Source organism: Triturus cristatus, chromosome 6 (assembly GCF_964204655.1).
Source record: "Triturus cristatus chromosome 6, aTriCri1.1, whole genome shotgun sequence".
In the NCBI taxonomy this organism is placed as follows: domain Eukaryota; kingdom Metazoa; phylum Chordata; class Amphibia; order Caudata; family Salamandridae; genus Triturus; species Triturus cristatus.
The window spans coordinates 1,003,695,763-1,003,716,283 of NC_140589.1; the positions used below are offsets into that span (position 1 = coordinate 1,003,695,763).

At 43.2% G+C, this 20,521-nt stretch overlaps 1 protein-coding gene across 1 annotated transcript in view; it reads left to right on the plus strand.

Moving 5' to 3' along the window:
* Window positions 1–20,521, plus strand: part of SYNE1 (spectrin repeat containing nuclear envelope protein 1) — a 1,959,630-nt gene that overhangs the window by 304,945 nt on the left and 1,634,164 nt on the right. Inside the window, exon 3 of the mRNA XM_085611789.1 lies at window positions 15,616–15,677. Within this exon, the coding sequence (XP_085467915.1) occupies window positions 15,616–15,677 (62 nt within the window). The remainder of the gene's footprint in view (window positions 1–15,615; window positions 15,678–20,521) is intronic.

Here is a 20,521-nt window from a genome sequence, read left to right on the forward strand (position 1 = left end):
GCCTGAAACTAAAATGTTGATCTGCTACTTTTATAGATTTCGTTAAAAAAAAAAAGTGATTTGTTACTATTCGTCCTGCATTCATGCAATAGCAATTTACTTCTCTTCAAACAATTGAGAACGCTTGGAAACCAGCAGGACGCTGCTGTATTAAACCCATGTAAAAAGAAAAGAAAGAAACTGAACTAAGTCCCTCCGTATCCAACAAGCATTTACAATGCAATGGTCTCGGCATTGGTAAAGTTAGAGCTATTGGCATTGCTCATGACATTATTTTTGTTTATGTTTTTGTTTTTAAAACATTTAAAGAAACGGCATTGTCATGAGCAATGCCAATAGCTCTAACTTTAACAATGCCGAGACCGTTGCATTGTAAATGCTTGTTGGAGTTGGTAGCTGGGCAATGGTGTGTCATTGACTCATACCATATCAAATTTCAGTTTGGTAAGAACTCCCCTTCCTTATTGCGATTCGATATGGGTTAAAAGCCCCTTTTTATGCGTCAGAAAATCTTTTCTGACATAAAAAATGTGTACATTGTAAATAGTCGTTTTGCAGTCGTAAACCCTCTGATTTTGTGAATCTCAGGGTTGCAATCACAGAATTGCTGCTTCAATCTTACGTAAAATATTGTTATTCTCTATATCTTAAGCTTGGAATAGGTCAGTGAGAATGAGGGTATGCATGGCCTTCATTCATGGCGTTGTTCCAAAGAGTGCGTTAACACCATAAGATTTCTTTATTCTAGTGTAGATCCACAAGGTTAGAGCAAATGTTATGATCAGTGTCACACTTTTTTCACAATCACACCAATCATTCATAAATACCAAAAATATCTTGGTGTTTTTATTCTTATCGATCTTTACCTGCATAAACTATATTTAGTTACATAAAAGAAAATTGAAAAAGAGCAGCTTCAGAGAGGATTTTCTTACCTGCTAGATCCTTCAGGGACCACCATATCCCTCCCTCTATTAAGAGGAGAGGGTCCAATGTGGGCCCTTTCTTTTAGGGGAGGAGTCTTTGTACATACACCAACACAGTCCCCAAGCATGGCATCCCAGGGTTTCTGTTGACTCAATATAAGAATTCCCAGTCATAATAAGCATTGGCATAGCCAATAGGTCTCGCTTTTGGGACCTTATAAGTGTTTAGTTATGCAACTGTTGCATGGCTAAACACTTATAAGGTCCCAAAGGTGAGTCCTATTGGCTATGCCAATGCTTGTTGCTAGTGCTACTAGTTTGCTCACCCTAAGTGCGCTGTAGAATGCCATAGCAAACACGATTTAAACAGTGCTGCTTCAAAGCCGAATGTTTCTTGGTCCACTACTGCCAATACGCGGCAGCCTGTACAACAAGCAGGAAGTGGGATAAGGGAGGGGATGGCAAATGGTGAGGACTTTCATGGCCGCTTTGATGTTCTCAGTGGCTGCGCGGCTCACTGAGAACATCAAAGCGGCCGCGAAAGTGATCAGGCAGGCTGCCAAATGGTGCGCGCGCCCGTCGCACATGCACTGTATTTGGAGGCCTGAAAAGCACTAGTTTGCACTTCCAAATCCCCCGTTTACTAAAGCTCTCGCAAGACCTAAAAATGGGGCCGCTCCCAATAAAAATGACCTAAGTAGTGCTCTAGTGTGCTATGTGTATGTGAGTGTAGGCATCTCACAAAAAGTTTAGGACTGGCCTCACACACCACCTGGTGTCATGCTTCATCATCGGCCGTCCTTGCCCTCTCAAAACTTGGTTTGATAGAGGGCGGGCATACACCTGACGACAGGGATGCACTTCTAATCTAAGTGGGGGCCCACAGTGAGTGAGCGAGGTTAAAAACCATTATAGTTGCCTCACTAAATTTTAATGAATTAGGTAACTTTTTGGTATCTAAAAACAAGTGAACGGTGACATGGGGAAAGTTATTAACCCCTCACCGTAAGTGTTCTGGTCGACATGTTTCTGCCTGGTGTCAACAGTGGTACATGGCATTCGTCAGGACCTACATTTAAAATATATAATAGGGCTCCACTCTTACCAACACTGTGGTTTAAGTAGTCAAAACGTGGGGTGACCTTTGTCACTCTCCACTACCTGGGGGTCCTCTGTACCCCACAGCCGTCACCCTACACACTTCATGGGAGGGAGGATAAAGGGAAAGCCCCTGTAGTCAAACCTTCATCAAGGTGCGCCTTCCGTTTCATCACCTACTGGTATCCAGCTCTCCTCCCCGATGATGAAGCATGACACCAGGTGAAATGTAAATTAAAAATGTGTGAGGTCAGTCCTAAACTTTTTGTGAGATGTCTACACTCACATACACATAGCACACTAGAGCACTACTTAGATCATTTTTTTTGGGAGCGGCCCCATTTGTGTGGAACAGTTTATGTTGGAGGCTGGCTGGCTCCCAACTCCCTTACTTGCCTCTAGTTCCCTTCCCCAGCAAAGTCTGGGGCTAGTGTGCATCACCTGTCGAACTGCCCCAGAATATTAATGTTCTAGAGAAATGTATGTTTTTTCTGATGCAAAGAAAGTGTAATGATTTCGAAAAAGTATATCCGTAGAAAGTTTAGGGTGGGTATGTTGGTTAATCAGGGACCAGCAACCCATAGTGCCTCAGTGCAGGCCACACACTCACACGGTGCCTTTGTGTATCACATGGTATTAGCAGTCTTCAAACAGCCACACAGTGAAGAGATGGTGTACGTCAGAATATTGTATACAGAAAAATTGTCTGCCTTGAATGCTGAGTTCTGAATATCGTTAACAAAAAACAGCCTCCCATTGGGTGCAGACTTTCTATTATTTCCTCCAATGTTATGATATGTATATAGGCGATGTTTAGGACACAATATTTATGTCAGACAATAATTTGACTATGAAAATCTAGTAACAAACCAAAAAAACCTTACCACGTGGTGAACACTAAAGTGAACTGAAAAACCTTAGGCTTTCAGCTTGTGTGGTCAAGATCTGCACAGTCATATACCATTTCAGCCTTTAGTGTCCCCCCTAAAAGTGGGAGGCTATAGCATATTTATTTGTATTTGGGATATGCAAGGTGTGACAAGTGAGCAAAATAGGAAGTGCTTGGAAATCAAATCCTCACTCCCTTCCATGGGCTTTACCATCTCTGAGGCCCTGCCTTCTTTCTCCATGGGGCAGACTCAAATAGTGGAAATTATTTAAAGGGTGGAATGTCTGAATGTTCCCTATTTAAAAAACAAACACTAATTTAACATTTATTAATATAATTCAGTTAACTTGAAAGTCACTGATTCAAGTCAGTGTTTTGTTATATTTACTTTTATACATCTATCAACCATTATAATATAAAACACTTGTTTGCTTTCCTAATCAGCAACCCTTGTTGACCGGACCTTTGCTTGAATGTAAACTTTATGTATTCCTGTTGGTTGTGTGTGGTAGGAAGAGAAGATGTTACTGTTTCCTTTAGAACTGGTTTGAGTATGGTTGTGTGAAAGTGAAATTAGTTTGGTCAATGAAAGTTCTTAGCAGTGTTTATGTGTGTGGATGAGTTTTCAGAAGTCCACTTTTCTTCCTCATGATCTATGTAAAATGAGTCCACAGGTGATTGAACGTATTGCTTATCAACAGCAATACCACATTATGGCAGAGATTCGTAAATGGAAACAAAGGGGTACAATTCTCCTTCACAAAATGTTGATTTTAGATTTGTTTTCAAGTGCAAAAAGTTTGCTTTGCACTGGAAAGTAGCCCTAAAGTAACCCGAAAGTAGTGCTTAGCACCACTTTACGTCAAGAAGGCGCCCCTTGGGTGGTACATGAGCACTCCCATGCAACCACCCATGTTTGTTTTACTCACCTCCATCTACTAATATTTGTAAATACGGCTTTGCACCAAACAATGTATGACTTCTCGAGGCTGGTGCAAAGTTAGAGAGCACTGTCCTTTATTCCAAATTATTCTACTTTTTTCATGTGTTCTGTATTGTACAGCATACATACAACATTGGAAATGTTTTAAACTGTGTCTGAGCTTAGCCTTCTGTACTGAAAGGATATCCTTCTAGTACAAAATGATAATCTACGCTAATCTCAGTCAGACACCTTTGCACCATGGTGCAAAGTTGTATGTTTGGTGCTAGGCAGCAAGAACCTGTGCCAGGGCAAGAGATGACATTAGAAGCATCACATCATAGTAGATATGACGCTCTTCCTTGCATACAACGCAGCTAACATGTCAGATTAAATATGACTGTCATATTATCCCGACCGTAATTCCTGCCTTGCCATATTGTCACCCCTGTTTATTCATCATTGTACTATGTCTTTATTGTTTTCTTCATTTGTCCCTGAATATGTACTTATTGTGTGTTTTGCTTTGTCTAAAAACAACCAATAAAAAATATTGAAATAAATATGCCCCTATGTTGGAGCACAGTATTTGTTCCCGAACAAAGTGTATGCTAGCCTCATACAGGCACCTTTACACTGTACCAAGCAAGGAACTGTGCCAGCACATAATATGACAGCAGAAGCAGCGCCATTTCTTTTTTTAGTCAATATGGTGCTGCCGTGCCCTCTCCATTTCACACCATGCAGTACACCAACTCTTTGTAGCTGCTCTGCTTTGCCTGAAAAAATAGTATATTTGGCCCAGAGTATTTAATGGTAAAAGACAGCACGGCCTGCTGTGCTTATCTCTATATGCGTAGGGAACACGTATTTTGCCATCTTTCAAAAAGTCACAAACAAGTGTCGCTAGAAGGCAATGATTGCAAATACGAAAATCTACTTTCGCAGCGCACGGAAATTATCAGTCTGTCCCTGGCCCTAAGTCAATTATCCAGGCTTTGTCGTCACGGGTTTCCTCCAGAATGGCTCGTGCCTGGGAAGTTCGACCGTTCTCCCGGAAAGAACCGAGATGTACTGATGGAAGGCAGACTGACATTTCGGCTCCGCAGAGCCAGGCCTGCTTCCGGTGACAACAATGACAAGAATACGCATCGCTTTGCTCCCATTCGAGACGGATGGTCTGAGGTGCAAAAGAGCATAACGGGAGCAACCCGGTCGGAGTAGGCGCACCGCGCCCAACGAAAGACAACGGACCCCCTGCTTTACTGGGCAGTTCAGCAACAATGGCTTCCACGGCTCGTTATAACGAACTTAGCCGCAAACCGATTTCGTCTTTAAATTTGGTGACTGCGTTTTTTCAGTATCTTCGGGGTAAGCCGTTCAGCCCTTGAGGGCCTGTATTCTGTTGCGAATGATGCTCACCTGAGGATAAGCCCACATTTTCTGTATAAGTGTTAAGAGCTTACCAGCATAGCGTGGCAGCGTTTAATCATAGGTAAATCTACATGTTTTAGTAGCTATATGAGTGCGGAAGGATATATGCATTCGAATATGTAAGAGTGGCATGCGTCAGATGTCGTGGTACAAGGCATGTTTAATTTTTTATTTCTAACTTCTGAAGAGGCAAAAGTTAACTGCTCACAGAGTTGTCTAATTTGTGCAGTGTGGGTATGTGTGACATATGCCACTGGCGATTTTAGGCGTTTATATGGGGATATATGGCACCATTACTGGCGATGTTAGACATTTGCAGTATTTATTCAATGGCTGGTCATATTAAAGATTTTTTTACTGTTGCTGTGCCAATCGACCATTTTGTGGGAGAATGAGTTTACCTTGTTAGGCGACAACATCTTGGGGACATTCGGAAAGCTTCCCTGGGAATGCATTCTACCCTTTGTTTACCATTGGCTTTGTGGTTTGTAACTCACATTTGCTTGCTTTCTGTTTGATGGCTCTACTTGTTTTAGGCTGTCCATCTCGAGATCGTCCCTTTCCCTGCCAAAATTTACTGTATTTGACCATCAGAACTCGATGTCTGTAAACAGGCCTTTAAATCTTGTTCTTATCTTGTCACATTTGCTGTGCATTGAAAGACAGAGGTCAATGTCAGGCTCTCTCTTCCAGGGAGCTTGGTGTTTACTTTTCTTTCTCTGTCTTCAAAGTGAGAAGTCATGTTGGCTCCCTGGAATGCTTGAAGAAGGCTGTACTATGTTATTTCTTTCTAGCACACAACAACATTTAATGTCTCTAAATGAACTGTGCAGTTATTTCAGAATTAGAAAAACCCACATGAAGCACATTTTTTGTTAAATCTGAAGTGTGGTGGAAACACATATTTTAAAACAATCAAAACAAATCAATACATTATGTGATGAAGTTTCCACATGTTACCGTTTGTGTGCTGTAGACTTTTACCAGTGAAACTGTATGTTTCTGCAAATGTAATGGTGATTTAAATTGAAGATGTGTTGTCTGTAATGAAAGTATGCTAACACACCATGCATATTTCACTCTACGCCACTCCACTCTACTCTGCACCACTCCAAGTCACTGTACTCTACTCTGCACCACAAAACTCTATGCCACTGCACTCTTCGCTACTTCACTCTACCCTCTCTACTCTGCTCCACTGTACTCTATGTCTATGCCACTCTATTTTACACCACTGCACTCATTGCCACTGCACTATAATCACTCCAGTCTAGGCCACTGGACTCTACTCTGCTCAACTCCACTCTACACTTTACTAGCGGTTGCACGGGGACTGCTCCATTTGTAAGTAATCGGGGCAGGAAACTGGTAGCCATCTTGGAGGTTAGCGGACTAGGCTTTCCCAGCCACCACGTATTAATTGACACGCTGACGCGACCGTGCAGCGCTGCCTCTTGGGTCAAGAGCTGTGTTCAATGCTCACCAGGACGGTACTTCTCTGAAATACTGCACGCTTTTTAAAATTAAATTGCTGGAACTTGATTTTTTAATCCCTACCACTGTCACTGATTTTAATGTTGTTAAGCCATACGCACTGGGCACTTACTAGCGGTTGCACGGGGACTGCTCCATTCGTAAGGAATCGGGTGCAGGAAATTGGTAGCCATCTTGGAGGTTAGCGGACTAGGCTTTCCCAGCCGCCACATATTAATTGGCACGCTGATGCAACCGCGCAGTGGGCGCGCCACTGGCACACCGAAAACGCACCTAAAGCAAGCCCGTCTGAGCCCGCCTGCCTGTCCCCCTGGTCCTTTGAGGTCAGATATTATCACCTATTCCAGAGAGCACCTTATGGGGCTGGATCCTGAGGGGAGCAACACATGCTGCCCAAGGATTGCACCCAATGCTTTTCTGGAAGCTCAGGCAGATCCGTGTCCTAAGTGCCATTTGGCTCTCCCTTGCATTATGAGACATTCCACCAGGTCTTGGGCTAGTACAATGGAAGGGAAGATTAGTCAAGGGAACTGTGCACCCCTTAAATGCCTTCTTCTTAATGCCAGGTCACTGATTAAGCACAGTGTGGAATGCGCTCTGTTCATTGAGGCACATAATATTAGGCTGGCTTTTATATCTGAGTCCTGGTCCGATGAAACCTCAGGACCCGATCTCGTCAAAGCCATACCACCAGGTTACCTTTGTTATACACTTGACAGACCAATTAAGAGGGGTGGAGGGCTGGCGGTTATTTATCATAACACCTTAGAGCCCTCCTTCCTCACAGCCTCTAATCAGGCCTGTGAAGCTCTGTCAATAAGTGTACGAACCTTTTGTCATGACACACTCAAAGCCATCCTCCTCTAACGCCCCCCGGGTCCTAGAGGCGCATTTTAGAGTCTATTGGAATGCTCCTATAGGAGGGGATGTGTGCTAAGTCCTTTACGGTACTGGGGGATTTTAATTTTCATCTTTAGGACCTCACTGACCCTGACAATATAAGGCTGCAGCACGTTTTAAGTGGGGGGACCTCAAGCAGTTTGTGGAAGACCCCGCCCCCATAGCAGGACATACATTAGATGGACATTTTTCAAATAACCCCAACCTCTCCTACCTGTGGGCACTGCCACTTTCTTGGACTGATCGTGCCACAATTTTATTTGAATTGAAACAGGCAAAACATCATCAACATAAACCAAGCCCAAGGCCATGATAATACGGGCCTGGAAAAACATCAGCAGCCTAGAGCTAGGAAGTCTCCTGAAAGCCACAGCCCACTCCCTGCCATCCAGTGTGGAGGAAGCCACGGCTGCCTACACGGAATGGGTAGTTTCCGCTTGCAGGAAATTAGCCCCGGCCAAAGAGTGCACTCCCAAGCGGACTCTACCATCAGCCCCTTAGGTACTCAGAAAATCTAAAAATGTACAAACTTGATTGCAAGCGTCTAGAGCAAGCCTGGAGGCGAGTGTATAATAATACCGACAAAGAGGCTTACAAAGCAAGTCTTACACTTTATAAAAAACTGCTTCTTGACACCAAAAAGACATATTTTGGAGAACAGATTAGCAAGGCTAAATCCTACTCCAAAGAACTTTTTTAAACTATCACCAAACTCATGACCCCTATTAACCCCAAGACACATAGCAGCCCAGAATTTTGTGAAACACTTGCCTCCTTCTTTTTGCAAAAGGTGTAAACCATCTTATCCCCCTTTAATCATCCGCCAATAGAGGTTAACAAGGTCTCAGCTATGGAGCTGCTTAAGGACATCAAACTCATTCCCACACTAGACTGCTTTATGCCACTGGATTCACAAGGTGCCATTAAACTTTTGTCGGAGATTCGATCAGGATCCCCTTTGGATCCGTGTCCAGCATCTGTGACCAAACAGGTCTCCGACATTATTGGGTCGGCCCTTACCCCTTTGTTTAACACCATTTTCAACTCAGGCCATTTCCCCAAATCCTGGAAAATAGCATTGATCCTTCCACTATTAATAAAGTCTACCTTGGATCCAAAAGACCCGAACAATTACAGACCCATTTTGCGTCTTCCTTTGCCGGCAAAGATGATTGAGAAGGCCATGACGTCCAACTCAGCACTTTTCTTCAGACTAACTGTCTGTTGGACCCTACGCAATTTGGCTTCCGTGCTGAACACAGCACTGAGCTGGCTCTGATTAAATCCACAGAGGAGATCAGAGAGGCCTTGGACCAGGAAGGCGCCATGATATTGATCATGCTAGATCTCTCGGCAGCCTTCGATATGGTCCATCATGAAGTTTTGATAGACCGTTTATCCGAAAGGGGGGTCCAAGGCAAGGCCTGGGATCTCCTGAAGTCCTTTCTTACCGATAGGACTCAAACAGTGGACCTGGGCAAAGACAGATCCAGGCCTTTCTCTCTTCCTTGCGGGGTGCCGCAGGGGTCATCTCTTAGTCCCACATTATTTAATGTGAATGTGTCACCATTGGCAGCTCTGATTAGATCCTTTGGGTTCCAACTGACCTCGTATGCGGATGACGTGCAAATTGTGCTGTCTCTTCAGCATGGTAAAGAAGTGGAGACTGGATTAAGATGCCATGATTGCATGCAAGCCATCATGGGCTGGATGTCATCAAACTGCTTGAAACTTAACCCAGCAAAAACGGAGGTTATCATATTTGGCAATATCACAAATTTCTGGACGCCTGATTGGTGGCCAAATGTAATGGGCACGCCCCCGGCACCTACTGAGAAGGCCAAGAATCTGGGTGTGATTGTTGATTTTAGACTCTCTTTTAGTGACCATAAAAGCAGGGTTGTTTCAACCAGCTTCTACCTCCTCGGAATCTTGAGGAAATTAAAATTCCTCCTTCCTGAAGATAGCCTGAGGACAGCAGTCACAGCGCTCGTTTTGTCATGACTGGATTACTGCAATAATCTCTATTTGAACATCCAAAAGAGACACTTGATCCTGATCGTACATAATGCGGCAGCCAGGCTGCTAACGGGCGCATCCAGGTTTGTCTCTGTGAGGAAGGGACTTCGAGATCTTCATTGGCTCCCTGTGAAACAATGTGCACAATTCAAGGCCCTTTGCACCATTTTTAAGGCCTTCAAGGGCATTGGTCCTGCTTATCTGAGACAACACATACAATGGTACATTCCAGGAAGAGCTTTGCACTCCTCGGAAACAAGATAAGTGATAGTTCCTCGTGTGAAGCCAGTTGGGGTGGCGGGAGTTTTCTCAATTGTGCCACAAAGGCTAGGAACAGTTTACCCTTGTACCTCAGAAATTCTACCGAGCTCCTCTCCTTCAGGAAGGGGCTGAAGACCTGGCTCTTTTCTTGAACGGTCTTATCATTTCAATAACCATGTAGGCAGTGCTCAGCGCCAGGACACCCTAGGGTAACAGTGCGCTCAAGAAGCTTTATTAACATAACATAATATCACTCCATTCAATGCCACTCTGCAACACTTCTTTCTACGTCACAGCACGCTATGCCAATGTAGTTTATGCCAATACACTCTACGCCAATGCACTCTACTCTTTACCACTCCATTGTAGGCCACCTCACTCTACTCTGAAACAATCTACACTCTGCACCATTGCTCTCTATGCCACTACACTCTATGCCGCTCTACTCTACACAACTGCACTCTACACCACTGCACTCTACACCAATGCACTCTACACCAATGCACTCTCCGTCAATGTACTCTAAGTCATTGAACTCTGCTGTGCACCACTGTATTATCACCACTGCTCTCTGCCACTCTACTCTATGCCACTGCACTGTACACCACTCTATTCTTTAACACCACACTCTCCACCACTCTACTCAACACTACTGCACTTTACACCAATGCACTCTGCAGCACTCCACTCTACACCTCTGCACTCTACTCCACTCCACTCTATGCCACTATACTCTGCTCTGCACCACTCTATGACATTGCACTCTACGCCACTCTGCTCTGCACTCTATGCCACTGTATTCTATGCCACTGCACTCTGTACTACTCTACTCTGCACTACTCTACTCTGCATCAGTCTACTTTGCACCACTGCAGTCTACACCACTGCACTCTACTGTGCACCACTCTAATCTATGGTCCTGCATTCTAGGACACTGCATTGCATGCCACTGAATTCTATGTCACTGCACTCTACGCTACTATACAGCTGCCTGGGCAGCTGACTCTAGAGCGCAGGGCTCACGGTTTGATCGCTGGCAGCTTAGCATCATGTGACTCTGGGCAATAGCTCACGTAATTCCATAGACGACCCCCAGAGCCTTGAGACCCTTAGGGGTGAGTAGTTTGCGCATTACAAATACCAGATTTAGATTTATTTTAGATTTAACACTCTGCACCACTGCACTGAATGCCACTGCACTCTACTGTGCACCACTCTAATCTACACCGCTGCATTCTATGACACTGCAAGGCATGCCACTAAATTCTAAGCTGCTGTACTCTACGTCACTATACTCTGCAACACCCCACGCCACTGCACTCTACACTAGTCCACTCTACTCTACGCCACTCCACTCTACTGTAACCCACTCTATGCCATTGCACTACACTCTACTGTGCAGCACTGTACTCTACACCACTCTACTCTACGCCACTCTATGCCACGGCACTCTACTCTTCACCACAATACTATATGCCACTCTATTCTATGCCACTGCACTCTACGCCAATGCACTCAATGCCACTCTACACCATAGCACTATGTGACACTCCATGCCACTCACCTCTACAGCACTAACTTTTAGCCATGCTGAAAAGCAGCCACCCTGCAGCACAACATGGCTAAAGCACATTGGCAAAGCCAATAGCTCTTGCATACGCGAGACCTATTGGTTTTTCCAATGCTTGTTTTTTACTTTAGGAGGCCTGACCGTGATGCCTCCTTTATTGAAAGTAGTGTCCTCGAGCAAAGCATTATTTAGAGAGGGGCTCAGGGGCAATGGGCACGCATTTGTTCTCCTTGGCTCACTTTTGTATTGGGAGATCTGAGTGTCCAATCTCAGCTGTAAGGAACCAGATTTAAGAGTTTAGGCAAAAGTCTTGTTTCTCCTTCATGAGTACATAATTTGCATAAGCCTCACAAAGAAGTTGGGTAGTCACACAGGAGGATGCTGACTTTGATGTGTGAAAGCTTTATAATTAAAGACCACTGACATTTAATGTGAATTCCAGGTAGCACTTATTGCTGTGGTTAGCTTCTCCAGCTTTGAATCGATTTGGGTTGGCAGCTATATTTTGTCTCCAGAGCAGCTTGTAAAGGGTACGGCCAAGATGGAAGCTCTCCTCACTTGGTAGCAATGATGGTCAACAACAATATAAACAAGGATAGTTTAGCTCAGATAACTGCACCATTTCCAAAGCGCAGTACTACAAAAAGGCCTGCTACTCATGTATGCATCTTGAAGCAAACATCTGGAGCAGGGCTGACCCTAGAGCTGCCTTTCAAGCTCTAATTAAGAAATCCAGCATAGCCGTGCTAACAAAAGAGGCACAAACGAATACCGGATCCTAGCCCTGGTGGCCCCTGCTCACTCAGCCCTAATATTTTGTTTGGGGCTTGCTCTGTGGCCCCATTTCCAGCTAATGGTCATTAGAAGAAACATTCAGTTTTCTATTACAGGAGTTGCATGAACCATAAACAAAGCACATTGAGCTTTAGTGGTTGTCCAGCTGTTTCTTTTTTTCACCTGAGTTGACCTTCTAGGCCTTGTTGCCTAGTCACTGGTAGTTTTACGATAGGTGATAGTTTCCTAAGAGCCCTTCTCAGGCAAATGTAAGTCCAGGCCTCAGCGTTAACAGCAGCTCAGACAGTTAACTCCTCCTCATCAAGCAGGCACGCTACTGGAAGCCAGTAAGTGCAGTATTAAAAAAAAGCATTTGGCAAAGCCAATAAGTCTCGCCTACTACAGGTATTGGCTTTGTCTAAGCTTTTAAGCCATGTTGTTGCTGTTATTACGATTACACTGTACCTTGAGGGACTGAACCCAGATCCATTCTAAAGTTGGTGATAGCTCGTCATAAATGCTTTAATCTAAATCTTCTTAAAAATGCTAAATTTGAGACCCAGACCAGGCACCCTGAATGAAGGTTTTGACCTGAGTCCAACTGTAGCTTCTTTGAGATCTGGTCAATGCTGTTTGGGGGGAGTGCTGGTGCATAGGGAGTTCTACTCCTTTTGTTATTTCCCTTGCAATTCAAGCACAAACCACTGATAAACTGAGAGTGTTAGGCTTTTGGAGGTATACCCTGGTACATTGACTGTGGGGGTGCTTTGAAAAGGATTGTGCATTCATGCTGTGTTGGAGGACGGATGTGCCTATCCTGTCTTGACGTATGTCCAGATTTCTGCACAGCGTTATGAAATATGAAAGCAGTAAATCCTACAGTGTGAGAAAACTAAATGAAGGCTTCACACACCGAAGTCCTTGCAGTGCAGATGACCAGCTTGGGGGGGGGGGTTGTACTTAGTTTTAACTTTAACTTGTTGCTTACCCCAAATGTAAAGTTGCTTTGTGCTTTTTTAAATATAGATTGTGATAAATATATAATAAACTATCAAGCAGTTTAAGTTTGAAAACATTATTAGCACATACATTACAACAAGCGGGCGCCTTGCTGATAAAATAAAAGGCATGCGGCCTCCTGAAGCAGTCGTCATGCTGAAACATAAAGCACGGCAGCCGCGAATCGGGTGCAAGCATGTGGTGTGTAGATAAAAGTTAGGCATGTGGCCCCCTGAAGCGGCACCCATGCTGAAACATGAAGCACAGCGGCCATGAAGCAGGTGCAGGAAGGCGCCTTGCTGATAAAATAAAAGGCACGCAGTCTCTTGATGTGGCCACAATGGTGAAACATGGAAGGAGGCACCATTGTGATAAAAGAAAGGCGTGCAAGATTTACAGGGCCGTCGGAGCTCCGAGCAACTGAAAGCACGAGCACTCATGTTGAGAGCACAAAACAAACAAAAAAGTCCCAAATCAGATGGTAAAATGGTGACCAGTGGATTGATATAGTAATTGGTCCCTGCTCTCTGGGAGGGCTAAAGACAGCAAATGGCATGACGCATGCATGCCATGGACAAATGGGGAGAAAGATTAGGAGAGCGACGATGGAGCCAGCAAATAGAAAGCTTATGGGCGGGCTGAAACTGATAAAGTGTATACAACATGTCTTGAAGAGACAAAGCAAATCTGTCTAGCCGAGACCTAAAAAGGCAATGGACAAGCTGTTGAGTATTATAACCCACTCATTCATTCAGGTTCACAAACTGCCTATTCCATGTGATCAGTTAGGGCTGCATGTGCCAGGGTAGACAAAGGAACAGACCTGAAAAGGGAAATATTTTGTACTTTTTGATTTGATTTATGGCAAACTAATTGAGGAGCCTAACAAGTACTCAAAGAAGTCATGCAAAAGCAGCAAAGACCAAAGACAGAGAAGATCCTCACTGACTGGCATACCAATCGATTCTGTTTGATAAGCCTCCAGCCTCAGGGCTACAGTTGGATACCTTTTTAAAGAAATAAGTTCCTTAAATGCAGACAGAAAATGCTAGGTGAATGCCTGGAGGGATAGTTGGGAGCTCTTCTGATGGAAAGGAGATAATCCCAGTACGTTTTGGGATGATACTGATGTGAGCTTGAGGGTATGGTTTATGACATCTAGGGTAGAATAATGCCACATTAAATTAGTCCTTCTTCAAGGTCTCCCCGTCAGAAACATATAAAAAAGTGGGTTGGTGCGCATTCAGTAAGTAGTGCACTCACAGTGCAGAAACCAGCAATTTTACGCTCAACTGTTTTTTCTGCAGACTCCCCTCAAACACAGAGTTTTCGTGCTTTTAGAGGTCTAAAAGAGAATGGTACCCTGAATAATCCCCAGAGAGAAGGCTCCATCTTACTTATATTTATTTATTTTCTTTACAAATTCATAGCATTAATACAACTCCTGATACGCAAGCACAACCATCACCAAAACACTACCAAAAGATTCAACAACAAGCAATCACCAGTTGCTCTAGATTACTCAACTCTTTGGCTAATATTTCATCTACCCAATCCACATGCTGCCAATAATGTCCTTTTGGAGATATTTAGGGTCTTCAGCAGGGAAGGATATATTATTCAAAACACATCTTGGCTACTAGAGGAAAAACAGCATTTCTAGCTCAATTTTGAAAGTAAAGATGAACAGTGTTTCAAAACACAGGGAAAGTATGACAAAATATCCATTGTGCATGGAGAGCTGTGGTTGAGGAAAATGAGAGATTCATTTGTTATCGTAGTAAATAAGGATGGCCATCCTTAACTATAGAAAAATCTTTTACTTCCAGCTGCGGTAAAAGAGCCCATAGGAGTTCTGGGTTTGCCAGTGAGGCACAAGCATCCACTCACTTACCCAACCAACCATTCATTCACAAAATCACTCTCACTCACACACTCACCTACATAGGTGATGCATGGTCAATTTGCATTGTGGCTTGTGAGCAGGTACCCTCGCAGACATTGATCACATTCAGGTGATCTGTGTTACAGTATTGTATTTTCTCATGTGTAACTTTAGAAATTCTGTGTGAAAGTAGGGTGTTTGAATCAATAAGTAATTTTGTTTCGCTTAATAATTGAAAAGAAAGAAGAAAAATTGCACAAACATTTGTTTCTAGGACATTTCCTAGCCAAAACTCCTGACGTGTTATCCACAAAGAACCTTCTCGTCTGTCTTATCCTGCAGAACCTTAACTACGCAGTGTGCCGCTGACAGCTCACCCACTGAATTATAGTATTCACTGACCTCATCCACTGTGTAATTAGATGTGTTGTTCTTGGTTTGCAGATGAGCAAGAAGCTGTTCAGAAGAGAACCTTCACGAAATGGGTGAACTCTCATCTGGCCAAGGTAAGAGTGACAGCCGAAAGCATTTTGTCATGCAAATGCATGGTGTCGGTTGTTGGTCTGGCTATAGACACCTTTACCTGTGTTCCAGGGAGCTCATGAAGTCCCAAATAAAAAAATCAACAAGCATTTGCAATGCATTAGGTCTCACATTTGTTAAAGTTAGAGCTGTTGGCGTTGAAAATAACAATGTTTTTTACTTTTGTATTTTTATTTGCAGTGGAGTTATTATATTTGCAAAGCACTATTACCAATGGTATAAAAAAGCAAAAGTAGAAAACATTTTTATTTTCAACGCCAACAGCTCTAACTTCAACAAATGCGAGACCTATTGCATCGGAAATGCATTCGGTCTCTCATTTGTTGAAGTTGGAGTTATTGACATTATAAATGGCAATGTTTTTTATCTAGCCATGTTGCAGCGTGCAGTACCATATGTGGCCAAAAGAGGTCCCATGGGAACTCTTTTGGTTACATATGGTACTGCACTGTCCTTATTGGAGGTTACAAGAAGAGACAAGGCGGTACTAAGGAGGGACTACTAAACCTATTGACCAATTAAAAGCCACCATTTACAAAGGACAGGGACAGGAGCCAATTAAAAGTTGGGCGGAATGTGGGCTAAACTTTATGCCCATATCCTGAATACACTATACTAAAAGGGGGTTTAGTCCTTCTGCGGTCAGGAAGGACCTTTAGACAGTAGACAGAAAAGAACCTGACCTGCTATTCAGTCATGATGTTCAAGAATAAAAGTCTAAGACCTTCATCTCATTCGAATGGTCTAATGCAATTTAATTACTTTTTGTTCAAGGAAAAATCATTCATATCAATGAAACATTGTGGGGCCATGTATCCTCAAAAGATACTCTGTGTTTTAACACACGTGATACATTTTTAAGTTGAAACATACATTATATCCAAAAAACAGACCAAATGACAACATAGACATTATACATCAAAATTATGAACCAGTCAAATGAATTCATACCACAACAGCCAATTGTGTCAATATAAATCTATAATTTTTCACAACAGACTACAATGGCTGTAGAACTACTGGGCATACACTTGAGCATCTAGCGGGCATAAAACATTTATAACATAATGCTCAGCATAGACATTTATCATTTAATCAACCCAGTGGCTTGCCATGTGGGCAGCTGCTCGGAATAAGGCACAATTGCACATAATTAGAAGATTTCTCCATCCATGCAGAAGCTTTCCAAGCCCACCTAAGAAACCGCGGCATCTTTCTCATTTCATGCTTAGTGTTTAGCTGTGTGTCAATTAAGGTACCTTTTCATTTTAAAAGTGCAATCATCATCGCTTGGAAGTTGATTTGTTCATTTATTGTGTGCCTTGTGAAGTTCCGAATTTTTAATCAACATCACCTCCGTGAGTAGGACTTGGACTGCTCTGCTTCGCTAACTGGAATATTGAGTGCTAAAGAGGTATACTCAGTGCTGAGCTTGCAGCCAGTAGCATCCATAGGGATTTCATCCATGCCCTGATTTTCTTCTTTACTGGCATTTGATTAGCCAGCAGTTTTGTAGCCTGCTTGGGAAGTAGTTTCATTGCTCAGACCTGAAAGAAACGATGTTAATGGAGAGCCAGAGTCAAATCAAATACTGTAGCAAAGTGTTTTACATTGTGTTTTCTAACAAAGACAGTAGGAGAGTCATTTTCATTATGTTTTTCTCAGTAAAAAAAAAACTAGCAATGGGTTTTACATTATGAATACCTTGACAAATGCCATTGGCAGGAGCTTTATATTTTTAACAAATGAGAGGCATCCTTCCCAGATAACTGGTTTGAACGAGGGCTAGGGCTGTCTGGTTGTCATTGCTTTCATTTTTAATGCTATATTTAGTATTCAGCTGTGTGTGAATGAAAGTACTTTTTTGTTACAAAGCTAAAAGCACTGGCTAGGCATTGATTTTCTAAGAAATGCAGAGTTCTGAGTTTCAAACCCAGACCTTCCCCATAAATAAACTTTGAACTTTCTGTCTCTCTGCTTTGAGGCTCAAGGGGATTGTTTACATTCATCAGTTTATATCCAAAAGTAAGTTGGCCCCAAAACACCATCAGAATAATACCCCAACTGTCAAATTTAGATCAAGTAGTCTGTGATTACCCTAGCAAACTATTTCCCACATTGCCAGATGAACTACTAAAGGGGTGCATTGTTATAAACCACTGCCCCAGAAGAATCGAGCCCTGCTACTGTCCATGTGGACCAGCACCGCCTTGTATGCCACCTCAAGCTCCAAGAGCTGCAGTGATTGGCACTATTAAAAACCTGCATTGGCAAAGCTAATAGGTCTCGTATTTGTGAGAGTTAGCGCTATTGGCGTTGTTAATGACAATGTCTGTTACCCATGTGTTATTGAGTGGAGTGGATCTATGTGGAGTTGAGTGGAATTATGTGGGTTGGATTGGAATTGTTCGTTGTGGAACTGAGTGGTGTAGAATTGTGTGGGGTGGAGTGGAGTTGTGTAGTGGAATTCGTTGGCATGGCGTGCAGTAGAATTTTGTGGATAGTAAGTATGTGGTATTGAGGGTACTGGAATTATGTGGAGTGGCATTTGTGTCATGGTGTGTAATTATGTGGAATGGTATATTGTGTTGTGAAGTGGCATGTAGTGGAGTTGAATTATGTGGTATGTTGAATTTTGTGGCATGATGTGGAATTCCATGGTGTGAATTGGGTGTATGTGGTGTGTTGTGTAATAGTGTTGTTGAGTTGAATTATGTGGTTTGGTGTTGAATTATGTGGTGTAGAATGGAAATGTGTGGAGTCGAATTGTATGGCACTGAACTGCATGGCGTTGAGTGAAATTGTGCTGATTGAAGTTATGTGGCATGGTGTGGAGTGTATACCTTAAGTCCCCGCCTCTGTGACACCCACAATGTTCTTGCAATGATGAGGAACCTAAACATTCATACTCGCAGATCTGTAATTTTTGCTACCAGTAAGTAAACATAGCTTACACTGAGCAGTCTGCTAAACACATTGACCCTTCTTATCTTTAAAACAAAGAAACCTTCCCTCACCACATACAGTGCCTCCAATCCCCACCACTGCACCTCATACACAATCTGTGTCCACCAAACATGACAAAATCCGCTTGGGCCCCCTCTGTGGCTGCATGCACTGGACAAAGGATATCAGCACCAAGGTTTGAGCTGCTTCTTCTTCTTCCATCTTAGTGCTACAAAGAGGGTCAAACAAAAAGCCTAAATGAAGCATTTGCAAGCTAACAGCCACAAAATGGCTGTATGCAAACTCAGACTCCCAGATTGCACCACGGTCAGAGGACAGGTGGAGACATTGAGAGTAAGAAATAAAATGGCATCTATATTAGCAAATGAAACCCTATTCATATTTATGTTAACTTATGTGGGTGACCCGCTTTAGTATGGCCCAGGTTGTGTTTCGTTTATTCGTTATCACCTCACTCGAGCGTAAAGCAGTGGTGTAGGTAGGAGTGTGCAAATACGTCAATAGGTAAAGTAGGCTTCCGACATTTGGTTGCCATGCCCTTTTCTTGTGTTCTGTCTCACAGGCATTCCTGACAACAAGTAATGGCCATGTTCCATTTATTCTGAAGTGCTCAGAATACCAGACGTCTCTGGTATTCTGAGTTCTACATTTTAGTTTGTGTGAGTCCAGGTGTTAGGCAAATATTTGCATTTATGTTAGACTCATGGTTCTGGAATGTAGTGCTTGTGCATGACAGCTACAACTAGTTAGGTGCTGGCAGCATCCTCCATGAGCTCTCTGTCTCAGGTTGTAGGCGGTGTACAGGATTTAATAAACTTCATCTATTGGAGCAGCTACTTGCGTGGAGTACCTTTCATCACATATTGGCGATGTGAAGGAATCCACATTGTGCTACCGCCACCCACTGGACTGAAATCAAGTGTGCTTTACAATGCCTGAAGCACTGAGGGTGCCCAGTGTTGAATGGATTGAGCCTACATTCTGCCACTTGTTCATTCACTCTTATTGCAACCTGGCATTGCAGAGCTTAAGGATCCGGCTAAACAGAGTTGGATTCGGGGTGAGTTTCTTTCTATTAACCCCAAATGCTTACTGGCATAGTGGTGAGTCACATGCCCTCCCAAGTACTGATCAGCATTACTAAGAGTCTTGCACTGTTCCGAGTGCAGGCGCATGGACCGGAGCATTGTTAAAAAACATGCGTGTTAAACACTTACCAGTATTGAAAGGAGTCACGCGCCATCCTGCGCACGGAATGGAGCATCTTTTAAAGACGTGTGCACAAAGCTTGCTATGCGCACCAACAAGTGAACCAATTGAAAAGTATTCAACATTGTGTTCAGCAGAATGATATTGATAGCACAGCATTTGGGCAATTTTTCTAGATAACTTTGTTTATTCTTGTGATATAAGGTTGTGGTGAAATTCCACAAAAATAATTGCGAAAGGTGGAAGATTTATTATGAGTTCTATATTTTAGTTTGCGTGAGTCCATGTGTAAAGTAACTGTTTACATTTATATTAGACTCATGGTTCTGGAAGGGAACACTTTTGCATGACAGCTACAAATAGTCAGTTGCAGCCTGCGTCCTCCGTGAGTGGTCCATCTCAGGTCATGTGTGTGGTACAGGATTTAATAAACTTCAACTGTTGGAACAGCTTCTTGCGTGGAGTGCCTTTCATCGCAGTGCCCCAGTTGCCCCTCTTTTCTCAGGAATGCAGGTGACCGGAATGCTCAGTGCGCATGCGCACATGAGCCCAGTTTCAACTGTGGGACATCAGAGGAGATAAGAAAAAAACAAATTGCGACACCAAGGTAGGTTAGGGCCCGCATGCAGCA